We start from the raw sequence: 15,237 nt of genomic DNA on the forward strand, positions 1-15,237 counted from the left end.
CCACAGCTTCCTTGGCTGCATAGTGTTAGAGCACAACAGGTTTTGTGAAGTCCGTCTAAGAGCCAATGGGGATTAGCAGTCCTGGATCCTTGAGCTATGGCTGGTGTAGCTGTAGGGGTCAGTCCTGCTCCTGTAGGCCAGCACAGTAGAGTTCAGAGACCAACTGACCTTGTGAGACACTGAATGGAGACCTGATGAGACCTGGTCATCCCTCAGCTGGTGTAAGGAGTCAGGTGCCTTGGTTCCCTGGGTTGGTGCCAAGTCCCATTGCTTGTCTGCTGGCAGGAGTCAGGTGCTGTTCTCTTCTTTCACAGAGTTCCCGTCTCTCCTTAGGGCCTTGTCACTTGCTCAGGAGTCAGGACCTCATTATGCCCTGTTAGGGATGGGTGTAACTGTAGGCCTTTCTATTCCCGCCTCAGTTTCCAAATAATGAAGTAGAGGCTTATATTTATTTACAGTTCTTTTGGCTTTAGCTTAGGCTTGCTCCCCAACTAGCTTGTAACTCCTTTATCCCATTTCTCCTAATCTAAGTTCTACCATGTGGCTGGTTTGTTACTTCTTCCTCCCAAGCCTCTGTCCCAGAGTTGCTCTCTCTGCCCGGAGGATATCCTGCCTAGCCACTGTCAGTTGAGCTCTTTATTAAACCAATCAGAAGGTGCTTTAGGCAGGTGAGGAAGGACAGTGTACAAAAGTTTCTCCCAGCAGAAGGGACTTACTTACAGGGCATAGCAAGCCTGTTCGAATTTGTCCCCTCTTCCAGCATCTTCCCAGCCCACAACCATATAAGCTTCTGAGAGATGATTAATCTTTTATCTTTTTCCTTCCAGACTCTTCTGATGTAGAGAGACTGGAGAGGTTTTTTGACTCTGAGGATGAAGACTTTGAAATCTTATCCCTCTGAAAATCCTGGGGTTGGGGGATGGCCTCCATGGCCCTCATTGGGGTGCTTTGAGAACCCAGACCTGCCTTGGGCACTCAGTGTCACCGCATTCCATCCACCCAGCCCATCCCTGCCAAGTGCTGTTCACCTGTGCCACCTCTGTCCCGAGGGCCTGCTCTGCTCATGGACCAAGGACTATGGTGCCTGGAGGCCTTAATGCTTGGAGTCAGACTGCCTAAACCCCAACACAAAGGGCCTGTCCACATGAAGTCGCTCATCAGAAGGCCTAGTCAGGAAGAGCAGTGGGTCAGGAGCTTCCAGAATTCTCCACTGGATTCTGACACTGCCAGCCCTGGTCAGCACATCAGCTTTGGTTCTGCTTTCTCCTGGGCACCTGGGTCTGTGGTTTATTTGGAATTAAAGCCCTGTTTGAAGTTGTTTAACAAAGACATGAATTTCTGGGGCACTTCCCAGGTCAGTCTTAGACGATCTGCAGGTTATGTACAGAGTGACAGCCACATCATGGCCTCATACTGCTGGGCGGGGTGAGCTTTGGGCTGTCTCCTCTGCCCAGTGTGATTTATCAAGGGCTACCTCAGTGGGAAAGCATATGGAGAGAATCCCAAGGCTGCTACTTGCTTTGGAGAGAAAGTATTCTTGTGGGGCATTTGGAAAATCCAAAGATATCAGTGTGCATGGGCACAGGATGGACCCCTGAACCCTGGAGCAACTGACAAGCTCCTAGGGCTTCTGGAGTTGTGGTCCTGGGATTCCCCATTAGGACCTCGCTAGGGAAGAGAGAGGTTTCCTCTGTGGGGTTGATGCGTTTCATGACACACCGCCTGCTGCTTTTAGCGTGCCACCCAGCTTCCCTCTGGGAGGAAAGGGAAGGGAGCAGAGCTGCTCTATGCTTGAGACACCGTGCCCACTGGTGGTAGGGTACACACTGCTACTTGAGCCTTCCTCCATGTTCTTTCTCTTCTCAGAAACCCATCTGGGTCACAGGAAATTGTAGATGGTTTGGGGCCAAAAAGGTAAAAGTACTACAGCTTTTTGGTGCACAATAGACATTTAGACAGCAGGTAGCTCCAGGCACTCACAAGTGAAGAGTTCAGACCTCCTTGGCACTCATTTCCATACCTGCCACCTAACCCTGGCTTTCTGGGCCTTCAAGCTTTTGATGCTCTAGGTCTGCTGTCTTAGAAAAACACCTTTCCTCCCCCTAGATATGAGCAGAGTATGGCAGTGTGGGGAGGACCGTTCAAGAGCCTTTGCTAAAAGCCCTTCCCAAGAACTCGCAGATGGGTGAGGCCAGAGCTACTCCAGATGCAGCAGCTCTAAGTAGCCCACAAGGTAGCAAGAGATCCCTGCCTATCAAGTGTTGAAGACATATTTATTTCATCTTACTCTTTCTCTCCCATATCTTGTCCCTTGACTTCAGATGGGGTGGGACGGGGGGGGGGGAAAGGCCAGGACAGTTTCCATTCCCCCGGAGCTTGTTTCCTGAGGCCAGGAGCTATTGTGCTGCTGTCGCCCAGGGTCTCGCTGTAACTCCTGTTGTTGGTAGTAAGGGGTGGACATATGGAACACTACAACCTGAGGGAACTCTCAGGGCTTGAGAAAGGCTTCCTGAGGTTGTTCATTCTTAGTGTAGTTTGCAATTCTTAATGATAAATAAGTTTCAGTAGAAAACAAAGTCTTGTGTGTGTGTGTTGATTTTTTTTCCCCTCCAGTTATGATTAGCTTTGATTTTAGTGTTAACAAGTAAAGACTTCCTGAAGTTGGACAAGCAGATCCTGCCCTGTTCCTGGCCTTGCTGTGTAGCCAATGTCTGTTTTCCCTCATATTAAACTCATGGTCCTAAAAAAGAAAAAGTGAAAGGAGATATAAAAATGAGCCAGCGATGCCGGGCAGTGGTGGCGCACACCTTTAATCCCAGCACTTGGGAGGCAGAGGCAGTCGGATTTCTGAGTTCAAGGCCGGCCTGGTTTAGAGTGAGTTCCAGGACGGCCAGGGCTACACAGAGAAGAAACCCTGTCTCGAGAAAACCAAAAGCCAAAAACAAAAAAAAAAACCAAAGAGTCAGTAATGCTGGCATACAAAGTCAATGGCAGCTACTCAGGAGGCAGAGGCAGCCAGGCTAACCAGGTCGAGAGCAAAGGGTTGCACAAAGAAACCCTGTCTCAAAAAAGAGCTGGGGAGTGGGGATGGGGCACTGGAGAAATGAAATGGTTCAGTGGTTAAGAGTTCTAGGGGACTAGAGTTCTGTTTGCACACTGGGCTGCAGTTGTAATGCTTACAACCCCAGCTCCAGAAGATCTAACACCTTCTGACCTCATGGGTACATACAGAAATAGATGTAAAATGAGCCAGTAGCTCTTCAGTTGGAGAAAGTGTTGAAAAGCACTCATACAAAGCTTGCCTCAGGGTCCCTCCAGGCAACCTGTTCCCAGCTTTGTCTAGGGGACAAGTAGATTTTGAGGAATATCTCATCCTATTAGTGAAATCTCAGTGGGGCAATCCTAGAAGATGCCTACCTGCCCTCTTGAGTCCAAATAAAGGAAAATTGCTGGCCCAAGTACAATGGCCCAAGGGGAAGGCTTCCCTCTCCCTGTACTCAGCTGGCTTTCTGTGGCTGTTATGACCATGTGAACACATTTACCCACAGCTGAAACTTGTTATGGTCCTAGAGGGCAGAAATCTATAGTAAGCTAGTAACAGCTAGCTTTCAGCATCCAGAGGCTGCTACATTCCTCCCTCAGGCCTGCAAGTGCTCTGCATCTCCTGACTTTGGACTGTAGTAATCTGCCTGGCCAGTCTCCTATCGTTTATATATATATATATAAATAAATAAAGACTGTCTCACTATGTAGCCCTGCTTCTTGAGTTCTGGGATTAAAAATGTGCACCACCATGCCGAGGGGTAACAGCATTGAGGTACTGTCTTCTCATGCAATCCATATCTACCTAGCCCATGCCCTTTAGATAGGGAAATGTGGTTCACCTTAAATTCAGCATACTACACATATGTGTTGCACTCTATCATCCTTTCGTTTTTGGTTGGGTGTTTTTTTTTTTTTTTTTTTTTTTTTTTTAGACAGGGTTTCTCTGTGTAGCCCTGGCTGTCCTGGAACTCACTTTGTAGACCAGGCTGACCTCGAACTCAGAAATCTGCCTGCCTCTGCCTCCCAAATGCTGGGATTAAAGGCGTGTGCCACCACCGCCTGGCTCCTATTTTGGAGGGGTGCCATGGACTGGACTCAGTGGGCCCCTCAACTTTCGGGAGAATCGGGGTCCCAGTACCCAGGTGGGCAAGGAGTCAGTGGGGTGACAGATGTGAGCATAAGGGAGTGTTGATCTGAATGTAATTTCTCAAAGCAAGCATCAGACTTCTATTACAGAAGAAAACAAGGAAGTTAGTTGATACATTAAGGTCATCCAAGGTACATTGAGGTTACCTAATGCAAAATGACTACACATAGAACAGAGAAATGCATACATAAAAGCTGACAGGAACCAGGCAAGTATTTACAACTGGGATTAAAAAGCAGCCCCACCTAAGGTCATTTTATTTTTAGAAGCCAGGGGCAAGGGCTTCATGCCCTTGCCATAGTTCCAATTCTAGTCTATTGAATGATCCGCCTTCTCCATAGGCCATTGTAAATTCTTGTGCATGGGAGTAGCTCAGCTGTTATTCTAAGTATTTACTCTAGTTCCTTCTTTCTAGGCCATTGTAAATTCCTGTGTATGGGAATGTCTATACCCGACATTTCTTCCACTATCTCTTTCAATACTGGAGGCAATTCGTCTGAATGAGTAGCATTCTTAAAAATTCAAAGCCCAATGTTGGCTCAATGATTTCCTAGGATACTGGAACACCGGTGGAGGCTAATTTAACTTAGCTATATGTCAAAATCATTCCTTGGAGGCACCTGTAATAAAACTGAAAGACTCCCTGAGGAGCCCCTTGCTCAGGCCTTGGGACAATAGTGGACACCCAAGATCTCACGAGAGACTAAGCTTGATGCACATAAGGCTTTATTCAGGGAAATCCAGAGCTCTGGGGACGACTTATATCCCACGACCTTGAGGGGAAAGGGGTCCCAGTTTTTATAGGCCCTCAGGGGGGAACGGAGAAGGGGGAGTAGGGGATTTCCCAATCTAAACAATGTCTATTCTAAAATGATTTCTTAAGAAATGGGTATGGGAGGGATACAAGAAAAGAGTCTGGTGCAGGTGTAACAACTCCGGATTGGCCAGGCTGTGGTTGCTGGGGAGATTTTCTGACTCTATCCCAGCAACCAATATCACAAACACCTGGCAATGGGCTTCATCAGTGGGCACACACATGGGTTCAAGGAGTGGCCAGAGCATTGTGCACCTCTATTTTTCTAAATCAGTGTTGCTAGTTCTGCTAACAGTGAAATCTATCTTGCCAATTTCAGGGCTTCGGTGACCTTCTGTCAGAATCTTTCAAAACAATATTGAAGGAAACCACACAGATCCATTCACGGACTGATGTAGGGACAAGTTTGGAGCATTCATAGTATGGGATGCCAAGAGTCCAGGAGACTAAGTCTGTGAAACTTTTTGCCTCAGGACTGCATCCAAGCTTTTGGGCTTGCCCCACAGACTTCCTTGGAGTGGGTGTGGCAGAGGGGATAGTGTAAAAGGCCCCTGTAGCACTAACAGCCAACAAGGTCATTATCACTGGGCTTAGAATTATGAGCACTGTGCCACTAGATAACACCCAAGAACACAGGCTTGGAACATGGGACCTAATAACTGATCAAATCCATGGTGGAAGGACCATAAATAGGGGCAGAACCAAAGCTCGTGAGATATATTTTTGGGTAAATTTTTATTCTGTAAAAAAAATGTGATTTCTCACCAATTGATCTCAAGGAAACTGCTACACCTTTACAGCCAAGCAGTAGGTAAAGAGAGATACTGCACAACTTAAATCTCAGGTTATGAGAGGGGTCTTGTAGATCTCTTCTGCTGAGAACTAGCTCCTGCTGAATAGTGTAGAGATGTGAGCCTTCTACCAGTCTCTTGCAGAACCAGAAAATTGTATTGGCAATGGAAGCTGATTTATTTCCATAGCTCCCCCAGTGGCCTCTGTGCAGCGTTTCGGATGGCGTCCTCAGAGTGTGCACGGATTTCTTTATGGACTTCCTCAATGCTTTTGGAAGCATCAACCACCTATCACCACAGGGGAGACAGCAGAAAAAGGATCACTGTACCACGTCCTTCTATTCCCAGTGCATGTGGTGACATCAGGTGAGCCAGGGCTCTGCAAAAGCCAACCTGAATTCCTGCAGGGGTCCTTCATGTGCTGCTTTCTTTCTTTCAGCCAGGTATTTGTAGAAAGCAGCCTGCATACCTGCTGTATCCCAAATACAGGTGAAGTCAGATGTACTAGCTACCCATCTTGCTCTAAGCAGTCTTCCAGTTGACAAGAACAGTCACCCACCCTTTAGCTCTAGCATTTGGAAAGCAGAGGCAGGAAGATCTCTATGAGTTCAGGGCCATCCTGGACTACATAGTGAGTTCCAGGACAACCAGGACTACACAGACACAGTCGCACCTTTCTTTCTTTTTTTTTTTTTTTTTTTTCCGAGACAGGTTTTCTCTGTGTAGCCTTGGCTGTCCTGGAACTCACTCTGTAGACCAGGCTGGCTTCGAACTCAGAAATTCACCTGCCTCTGCCTCCCAAGTGATGGGATTAAAAGCGTGTGCCACCACGCCTGGCTCAGTTGCACCTTTCTTGAGATGAAAATTGTCCTAACATAGCTGCTCTGTTCCATCAGGACTGGCAGGAGCAAGCCAGGAGAGTGTCAACATCTCTTAAGTCCTTTCCTCTTTAAGGGGTCTGGCCAATGGTTCTGTAAATCTGGCTAAGACCTTTGGGAACAAATTCTTGAAAAGCTTCCAGGGTTTAGAAATCTTACGGAAGAAATCCAAGCACTTCACAAGGTACGACTTTGTGTACATGGAGTCACCTCCATGCTCGACAACCCCTGTGCAGTCACACAACCCTTGCCCAGACTCTCCAGGATGGCTCTCTGGGGTTAGTGCCCAAGAAAGTAACAAGGGCTTTATCATCATCTGCTCTAACATAGAAAGGTAATATGGGAAACTTAGGACAAATCTTAGAATCATGAGGGCATATACTATATAGACAAAGGACAATGGAAGCAACATCTTCGGTAGACAAAACTGGCTTGTGATGTTTGGACTATTCAAGGCCGGGTTTGAAGTTGGGGGAACCTTAGGCAACAGTCACAAAGTGGACTGTGCAGATAAAGCCAGACCCACCAGGACCATTCTGGCTGCTGAGAAGATGTGCATGCAGGAAGGAAGGCAGGAGCAGAGCAGGAGCAAGCAATAGAGAAGGGGCTCACGTTGGCCTTCATGCAAGGAATGAGATGGAAGTTGAAGTATGGAGTGGAGGAAACAGGACCAGAGGGAATCCTAGTATGACACTTCTGTGCTCCTGGAAACAGCCATGTAAGACCCACAGGGTTCCAAAAAAATCAGTAGGGTAAAATCGCAGGTGGTAGTGATGAAGAAGGTACCTATGGTATGACTGAGGGCCAACAGGAATAAGTCACAGTATGAGGTAAAAGTAAAATCTATCTAAATGTGAAACCGGCAAACCCCACCTTCTGAAATACTTGCTAAGTATACTCCAACTATATACACAGTGCACTGAAGAGTCACTCCTATGATAAAGTGTGATGTAGTTTGCAAGACCATGTTCTGAATGGTGACATCACATGACTAAAGGCTTGTTCAGGATAAGATGCAGAAGTTTGCTGGAGTTCATTGGAGTCTAATCACCACCACCACCAGAAAGTCTGATGGCAGAGAACCAGAGTAGCTTCCCTGAGGTTCCACGGGAAACTGGACCAGCTGTGCTGAAGTCAGCAGAGGGTAGACTACCACAGAACTGCTCAATGGCAGCGTATTGCCATGACTCACCTTCCAGTTGAGGTTTTTCTCTTCCATGAGCTGCTGGAAACACAACAGAACCTGCTTTTGGAAAGTCCCGGTCTCATATCGCTCAAGGCCAAACTCTCCCCGTGCAGCAGCGTCCAGCAATTGTAACTGAAGGAACAGGATCAGGTCAGGTTTGGGAAGGCCCACGTCCGGTTGTTTACACCAATCCAGGGAAAAATTCTGCCAACAGAGAAAGCAAACTGAGTGGGATATAGTCTTTTGCTTCAAAGTAGGGGTGGGGGGCTGGGGAGATGGCTTGGGGCCTGAGAGCACTGACTGCTCTTCCAGAGGTCCTGAGTTCAATTCCCAGCAACCATATGGTGGCTCACAGTCATCTGTAATGGGATCTGATGCTGTCTTCTGTTGTGTCTAAAGACAGCTACACTACTTACATACATAAAATAAAAATAAATCTTTTTGTTTGTTTGTTTGTTTTTTGTTTTTTCGAGACAGGGGTTTCTCTGTGTAGCTCTGGCTATCCTGGAACTCACTCTGTAGACCAGGCTGGCCTCCAACTCAGAAATCCACCTGCCTCTGCCTCCCAAGTGCTGGGATTAAAGGCGTGCGCCACCACTGCCCAGCAAAATAAATCTTTAAAGAAAAAAGTAGGGGTGGTGGTGGTGGTGCTAGAAATAAGAGTAAACAGGATGGCACCACAGCTCTATCCTCTGTAGTCTGTCTACAATGGACCTTGTCTCAGAAAATAAGGCATGGCATATGTAGATATCCCAGTGGCCCATTCAACCTCAGTGTCTACAATTAGAAGCAGTTTGTTCCAGAGACAGGAAGAGTTTTTGCCATAATCTTGTATTTCAATAAGCACTGGAGGAAACTAGCAATCCTGGAAACCCACTCCATGCCTGCCTACTCATTTTTTACATACATCTTCCCACTTCATCAACTTGCTAAAAATGTCCTTATTTTCAGAAGAAAAGTAGGGCCAAAGAGGACACCCCAACCCCAGAGGCCCTCCCTACATGGCCACAGCATACCGACTATCTGCCCTGGCTTCCCTATACAGACAAAATACTCCATTCGGGAATCACTCTTAACATATGTGGAAGAAACAATTTAAACGATTATCACTTGGCAATCTGTCATCCCCAAGGGTTGCATAAAGATATTATCAGACACCATCTGATTCTTGCTGAGGAAAAGTAAAAGTTAAAAACATTAAGGTCCGTGTGGTAACAGCACTTGCAAGGGTAAGAAGACAGTTCCTTGGCTACATAGTTCCAGATTAAGCTGAGCCACAGGAGACCTTGTCTCAAAATCAAAACACACGCAACTCCAGCACTTGGAGGTACAGGCAGCTCAGCGTTATTTATCATTGTTCAAGGTCAGCCAAAGACACTCTCTCAAAAGAACAAAACGGGGCAGTAGCGGCACATGCCTTTAATCCCCAAAATCAAGAGGCAAAGGCAGACGAGTCTGAGTTCTATACCCGCCTGGTCTAAAGATAGGACAGCCGCAGCTACACAGAAACCCTGTCTCAAAAACAGAAAAGAGAAAGAAAGAAGATTTGTGGGAGATGGGCAAACACATGCTCTATCAGTTATTCTCCTTCATGGAGAGATGGCTCAGCTGTTAAGAGCACTTATTGTTCTTCTAAAGGACCCATATTCAGTTTCCAGTACCCACATGGTGGCTAACAATTCCTGTGCCTCCTCCTTAGGTGATCTCATACATGCAGACATGCAGACACTCATACACATGAAAATAACGTTTATACATCTTTAAAAAACAAACAATAAAAAGTCAGAGTTATACTCAGTACTCAAGAGTATTTTAAATGTGAGTCCCAGAGATGTGGGAACTTAGACATCAAGACATTTAAGGGACTGAAGAGGTGATTTGGAGTTCGAGCACTCGCCTGTCACATATAAAGCCCTTGGTCCAACTCTCAGCAGGAAAGTAACAAGAAAACAACAACCTGAGACAGTGAGATGGTTAAGCTGGTAAAGGAACTTAGCACACAAGGCTGATACAGGAGTTAAATCCCCAGAACTCAGGAGAGAATCGATCCTACAAAGTAGTCCTCGCATTTCTACATGTATGCTGTGGCACACACATATTCTGGCCTCCACCTCACACAATTATAATAAATAAAAATTAGCAAGGTTTATAAGGTACTTCAACACATGGACCTTAGTCAGATTCTCACTTAATACAATAAAAATTCAAGGTAATGGCCAGCTTTGAGAGCTGAACACTCTGGAACAACAACTGGAATGTGTTTCGATTACACTGTTCTTACAGAGTAGTGCCTCTCTCCTGTAATCCTAGCACTCAGAAGGCTGAGACAAGAGGGTTACAAATTTGAGGCCAACCTGATCCACCTGGTGAGTTCCCAGATTGCCTGGGCTACTAGAAACACTGTCTCAACAACTCCAAGTGCTAGATACAGGGCTCAGGAGTTAAAAGCACTGGCTGCTCTTCCAGGGAACTTGGATTCAATTCCCAGCACCAACATGGCACCTCAAATGGGTCAGTTCCGGGGGATAGAATACACTCTTCTGGTCTCCATGGGTATCAAACATACATGCAAACAAAATACCCATATAAAAATTTACATAATATTTGTATTGAGTACTTGGGAATTTCACATCATGAACCCCAATCACACGCACCTACCAGTCTTCCCACATCCCCTTCCCTTGTAAACCCCTCCCCCAAATCCCAAGTTCAATTTGTATTGCCCATATACTCAGTAGAACATAGTCAAAGTCCCAGTAGCTAGGGAGAAAAACGAGTCACTCCTCACATGTAACCCTTTGGGTAGGAGCCCTCAATTGTGGAGAACTACACTCAGAATCCTTATAGATAAAATAATTTAAAAAACCTAATCACATGCCAAGCAGTGGTACACACCTTTAGTTCTAGCATCTGGGAGGAGAGGCAGGTGGGGTTCTGAGATTGTAGCCAACCTGGTCTACAGAGTGAGTTCCAGGACAGCCAGGGCTACACAGAGAAACCCTGTCTCAGAAAACAAAACAACACCCAACAATGCCATCTGATATTGAACAGAGGGTGTGGGTGTCCCTAAGGCTGATGATACTTCTGGGAGGCTTTCTGTTGCCAGATGTGGTGATACAGGCCTTTAATTAATTCTAGCACGGCAGAGGCAGAGGCAGGTGGATCACTGTGATTTATGGTGAGTCTGGTCTACACACTGAGTTCCAGGCCACAAGGATACAAAATACAACCTTGTCTTAAACCAGCACGTAAATGGCAGAAATTAAAACAAACAAACAAGGCAGGACACAACTCCTTCCCTTACCCACAGGAAGCAGTGTGGAGGAACTAGAGGGGTCAGTGGGAAGGCTCCAGTGTCCTAGTCATTATCTTATATCAGGTCGAAAAGTGAGACAGTGCAGGCAAATCTTAACAAGGGACCTCTTTGTGAGATAAATCATCCGAATGGAAAATGCAATGCTGTATGTGAAAAACAACCTGCATGCCTGTTTCTTTATTGATGAAAGACAATTTAATCTTGAAGAGTTAAGGGATGCCAGAGCTATCCAATTCCTAAGAGTAATTTCAACACACATTTGGTGGCAGGGGCCTTGCAAATGAAGAAAAGCAAACCAGGACCCAAACCTGGCACCCTGAAACAGGATGCTACACAATACTTACCTCTTTGGCACCAGTGAAGGCAACCCCAGAAAAGGCGTATCTGTCCAAAACAAGGGTCACACCCTGGTTCAACTTCGCCTTAATTAATGGTCTGAAAAACAGAATGCTCCTGAGTCCTGGAACTGGCTTCCAACTATCCCAAGTCAGAAATCCCATACAGTGACAATTACTGCAGTCATTTATAAACTTATTTACAACCAGAAAGTTCTACATCTTCTCTCTAGGATATGCCAAGAGACACCTCTACCCTTCCCTGCTGAGGGGAGAACCCAGGCAAAGAGCAAAGGATGGCAGAGGGCATGGGGGAGCCAGGAGATGAGACTGATACTTGTGCCCCCAAGTATAACAGACAAAATATCAAAGATTTTTTCCACCAAACACCACAGGCTCACTCACCATCATTACCAGTGTGCAAAATCTTAGATGTGCAAAGGTGGAGGGCTTGGCTTGAGCAAGAAGGTATCACTGAGGCCACAGAAGGGAGTCAGACTCTTCTCAGTTAGCACACCTCACAAGAGGCAACTGATTCTGGGGCATGGGCGAGGAAGGTTGAAATCTAAACTCAGATCTTACAACCTTCACAGAATTAAAATAGACCCCAGACCTAAATGGCTAAGAGAAACTCCTTAAAGGAAAGTGAGAATGAAGGAGAGAGAACCTGGATGCCCTTGGGTTTGATAACACCAAAAATCAAAGTAATTCGAGAACTGACAGCCTTGGAAAATGTAGCTGTGCCATGTAAGAGACAAGCCATAGAACGGGAGACAGGATGTATAAAAGGCATAGCTGAGGGCTGCAGAGATGGCTCAGAGGTTAAGAGCATTGCCTGCTCTTGCAGAGGTCCTGAGTTCAATTCCCAGCACCTACACGATGGCTCACAATTATCTGTAATGGGATCTGGCACCCTCTTCTGGCCTGTAGGCCAGAAGCTGTATGTGTAATAAATAAGTGTAAGAAACAAAAAGAAAGAAAAGCAATCCAGACAATAAAAAAAAAAAAAAAAAGCATATCTGACAAAGGACAGACATACAAAGTATATTCTCTGCAAATGCAACAATACAACAACACAACACCAGCTAACTTAGCTGGGTGGTGGTGGCACATGCCTTTAATCCCAGCACTCAGGAGGCAGTGGCAGGTAGGATGTCTGTGAGTTCAAGGCCAGACTGGTCTACAGAGTGAGTTCCAGGACAGCCAAGGCTACACTGAGAAACTTCATCTAGGAAAAAAAGAGAAGAAAATGAAAATAGCTAGCACTTAAAAGGCTGAGAAGGAAGGGTTATCGTTACTTAGAGGACACTCTGAGCTACAGAGGGGACCAAGTATCTTAAAAACAAAGACAAAAAACAAAAGGCTGGGGGCTGGAGATGTGGCTCTATGGATAAACTGTTTGCCATATAACAGGAAGACTGGGGTTTGGATTTCTAGTACCCCAGAACCCAGATATAAGCCAGCAGGAAGAAAGACATTTAGGGAGACAGACAGGACCCAGAAGCACAAAGGCCAGTGTATCCCAAAATTATCTCAGCTAGGCATGAGGCCAGCCTGGTCTATAAGGCAAGTTCCAGGATAGTCAGGGCTGTTATGTAGGGAAACCTAGTATCAAAAAAAAAACAAAACCAAAAACCAAACCAAACCAAAAAAAAAAAAAAAAAACTTTTAATAAAACAAAACAAGCCGGGTGTGGTGGTGCACGCCTTTAATCCCAGGCAGAGGCAGGCAGATTTCTGAGTTCAAAGTCAGCCTGGTCTACAAAGTGAGTTCTAGGACAGCCAGGGCTATACAGAGAAACCCTGTCTCGAAAAAACAAAAACAAACAAAACAAAACAAACCTTGCCTCAGCAGTTAAAAGCACTTACTGCTCTTGCCAAGGACCCAGGTTTGGTTCCCAGAACTCACATGACAGCTTACAACTCTCAGTAACTCTAGTTACAGGAGTTGTCTTCCTTGGGCAGCAGGTATGCATGAGGTGCACATACAGGTAGCCATTTATATTACACAAAAACGAATACATATTTTTTATGAGGCCAGCCTGGTCTATAAGGCAAGTTCCAGGATAGTCAGGACTGTTATGTAGGGAAACCTAGTATCAAAAAAACAAAACCAAAAACCAAATCAAAAAAAAAACCTTTTAATAAAACAAAACAAGCCGGATGTGGTTAAATACGATGGTCAAATACGACGATGTTTTATCTCAAATACGGCGATTTTTTATCTCAAATACGACGATTTTTTATCTCAAATACGTCGATTTTTTTATCTCAAATACGGCGTCGAATGGTAGGGTAGAGGAAACCTCCCAAGCTGGCCTCTGGTCTCGACGTGCGGGTGTTTGCACACATGCCACACACAGGTGCTCGCACCCTTGCCACACACAAAAGTGTGCATGTTACAACCGGGGAGCAACGACGCAGGTCTTTACACTTGTTCCCAGCGGTTTGCAGAGAAGAGCAGGTGCACGGAGTGATCCTCTAGTTCCGTTTTCTTTTCCAAGTAGGAATTCAGAAGCTTGCCGATTTCCGTTGATCTTTCTAGAAAGACAAAGATACACTCGACTGAAGTCAGACTCTTCACCTGAAGTCTACAGGGGTTTGCACTTAAGTTCTCTCCTTGCACCTACACCTAACTTTCAACCTCCAGACAGCTTTGGACCATCTCTGAAGCCAAAGAAGTCTCCCCGAGAAAAGGAAGTAATGTACGTGCAAGTCTTGATTTCAAAAGTACTTGTAAGACTTTTGACTGGTTGGTTTGAAAATTAAAATATCCTGCAAAGTGGTTGTTCCAATTCCCAACCTACTTAATTTGTAGGATCAGGGGTTGGTGTCCAGTGTACAGGGCGCAAGGCCAAAAGTCAACCTTATGTTCCCTTTTCAGTACTTTTCCACCTTGTGTTTTCAGAGAGGAGCTTCTACCTGAAGCTCAGTTTTGGCTGAACTGGCTGGCTCACAAGTCCCAGGAACGAGTCCGTCTCACCTCTCCAGCGGTTGGATAAGCAACCGTACTAGGTTTTTTTTTTTTTTAACCTGGGAAACTAAACCCAGGCTCTCATTTCAGCCTGTATTTTATTAACTAAGCCATCTCCACCAGCCGGGCCCTCCCAAATCAATGACCAATGAAGAAAATGTCTTCCAGGCTTGTCTGCTGGCCAATCTGGTGGGGCCAGTTTTCTCAATTGAGGTAGCTTGAGTCAAACTGACATAGACTAGCCAGCACACGCATGCACAATAATAAATAAATAGATGTTCTAAAAGCTTTTAAAGATACTAAGACTACAACCCAAAGAGAGAGTGAGGGAATTCTCCAGGCCCACCCGCGCACCGGGGAAACGCAGCAGCTCCGCTCTGTGGCCCGAGGCGCACAGCGCGGTCACCAGCTTGAGGCCCTGCGTGGTCTTGCCAGCACGGTCCACACCCTCCAGCACGATGAGCGCTCCCCGACGCGACGCCATCGCCCGCACAGCACCGGTCAACTTGCCAGGTTCCCGCCAATGTTAGATGCAGCAGAAGCCCGGCGTGCACGGAAGCCCTGCCCTCTTCCGGTTGGAAAACGAATTCTGTGGCCTGCGGGGAACAGCTTCCGGACGTGACGTAATCTAGGCCCGGGAGTCTGCAGTTTAGCGAGCGCCAACTCGCGGAACTTCCGTTCGCCGCTCCCGAAGAGCACCAATCTTAAGGACTGTGGTTGCGCAGGCTCTGGTCACGTGGAAGTTCGAGACC

At 46.2% G+C, this 15,237-nt stretch overlaps 2 protein-coding genes across 6 annotated transcripts in view; one reads left to right on the forward strand and one right to left on the reverse strand.

The window, feature by feature from the left end:
• Positions 1 to 2,748, forward strand: part of Atg4b (autophagy related 4B, cysteine peptidase) — a 34,702-nt gene extending 31,954 nt beyond the window's left edge. For 2 of the 3 annotated variants that reach the window (NM_174874.4, NM_001368266.1), the window contains one exon: positions 828 to 2,748. In NM_174874.4, the coding sequence (NP_777363.1) occupies positions 828 to 901 (74 nt within the window). In that variant the 3' untranslated portion in view covers positions 902 to 2,748. The remainder of the gene's footprint in view (positions 1 to 827) is intronic. The other variant, XM_006529793.3, reaches the window with a different exon arrangement.
• Positions 2,749 to 5,717: 2,969 nt separating this feature from the next.
• Dtymk (deoxythymidylate kinase) lies at positions 5,718 to 15,210 on the reverse strand. 3 transcript variants are annotated; one of them, NM_001105667.1, is made up of 5 exons: positions 14,840 to 15,076; positions 13,944 to 14,052; positions 11,522 to 11,612; positions 7,868 to 8,065; positions 5,718 to 6,085 (listed from the first exon to the last, which is right to left on the reverse strand). In NM_001105667.1, exons 1-5 carry the CDS (start codon positions 14,967 to 14,969, stop codon positions 5,975 to 5,977), a joined length of 639 nt encoding a protein of 212 aa, NP_001099137.1. In that variant the 5' UTR covers positions 14,970 to 15,076; the 3' UTR covers positions 5,718 to 5,974. The 3 variants fall into 3 exon arrangements, 2 of the variants coding, with proteins under 2 accessions (NP_001099137.1, NP_075625.1); XR_003954565.1 differs by having other exon boundaries at positions 5,725 to 6,085; positions 11,918 to 14,052; positions 14,840 to 15,210; NM_023136.2 differs by lacking the exons at positions 5,718 to 6,085; positions 7,868 to 8,065; positions 11,522 to 11,612 and having other exon boundaries at positions 13,637 to 14,052.
• Between the last annotated feature and the right edge of the window lie 27 nt (positions 15,211 to 15,237).

The sequence above is a fragment of the Mus musculus genome, chromosome 1 (genome assembly GCF_000001635.26).
Source record: "Mus musculus strain C57BL/6J chromosome 1, GRCm38.p6 C57BL/6J".
Classification (NCBI taxonomy): domain Eukaryota; kingdom Metazoa; phylum Chordata; class Mammalia; order Rodentia; family Muridae; genus Mus; species Mus musculus.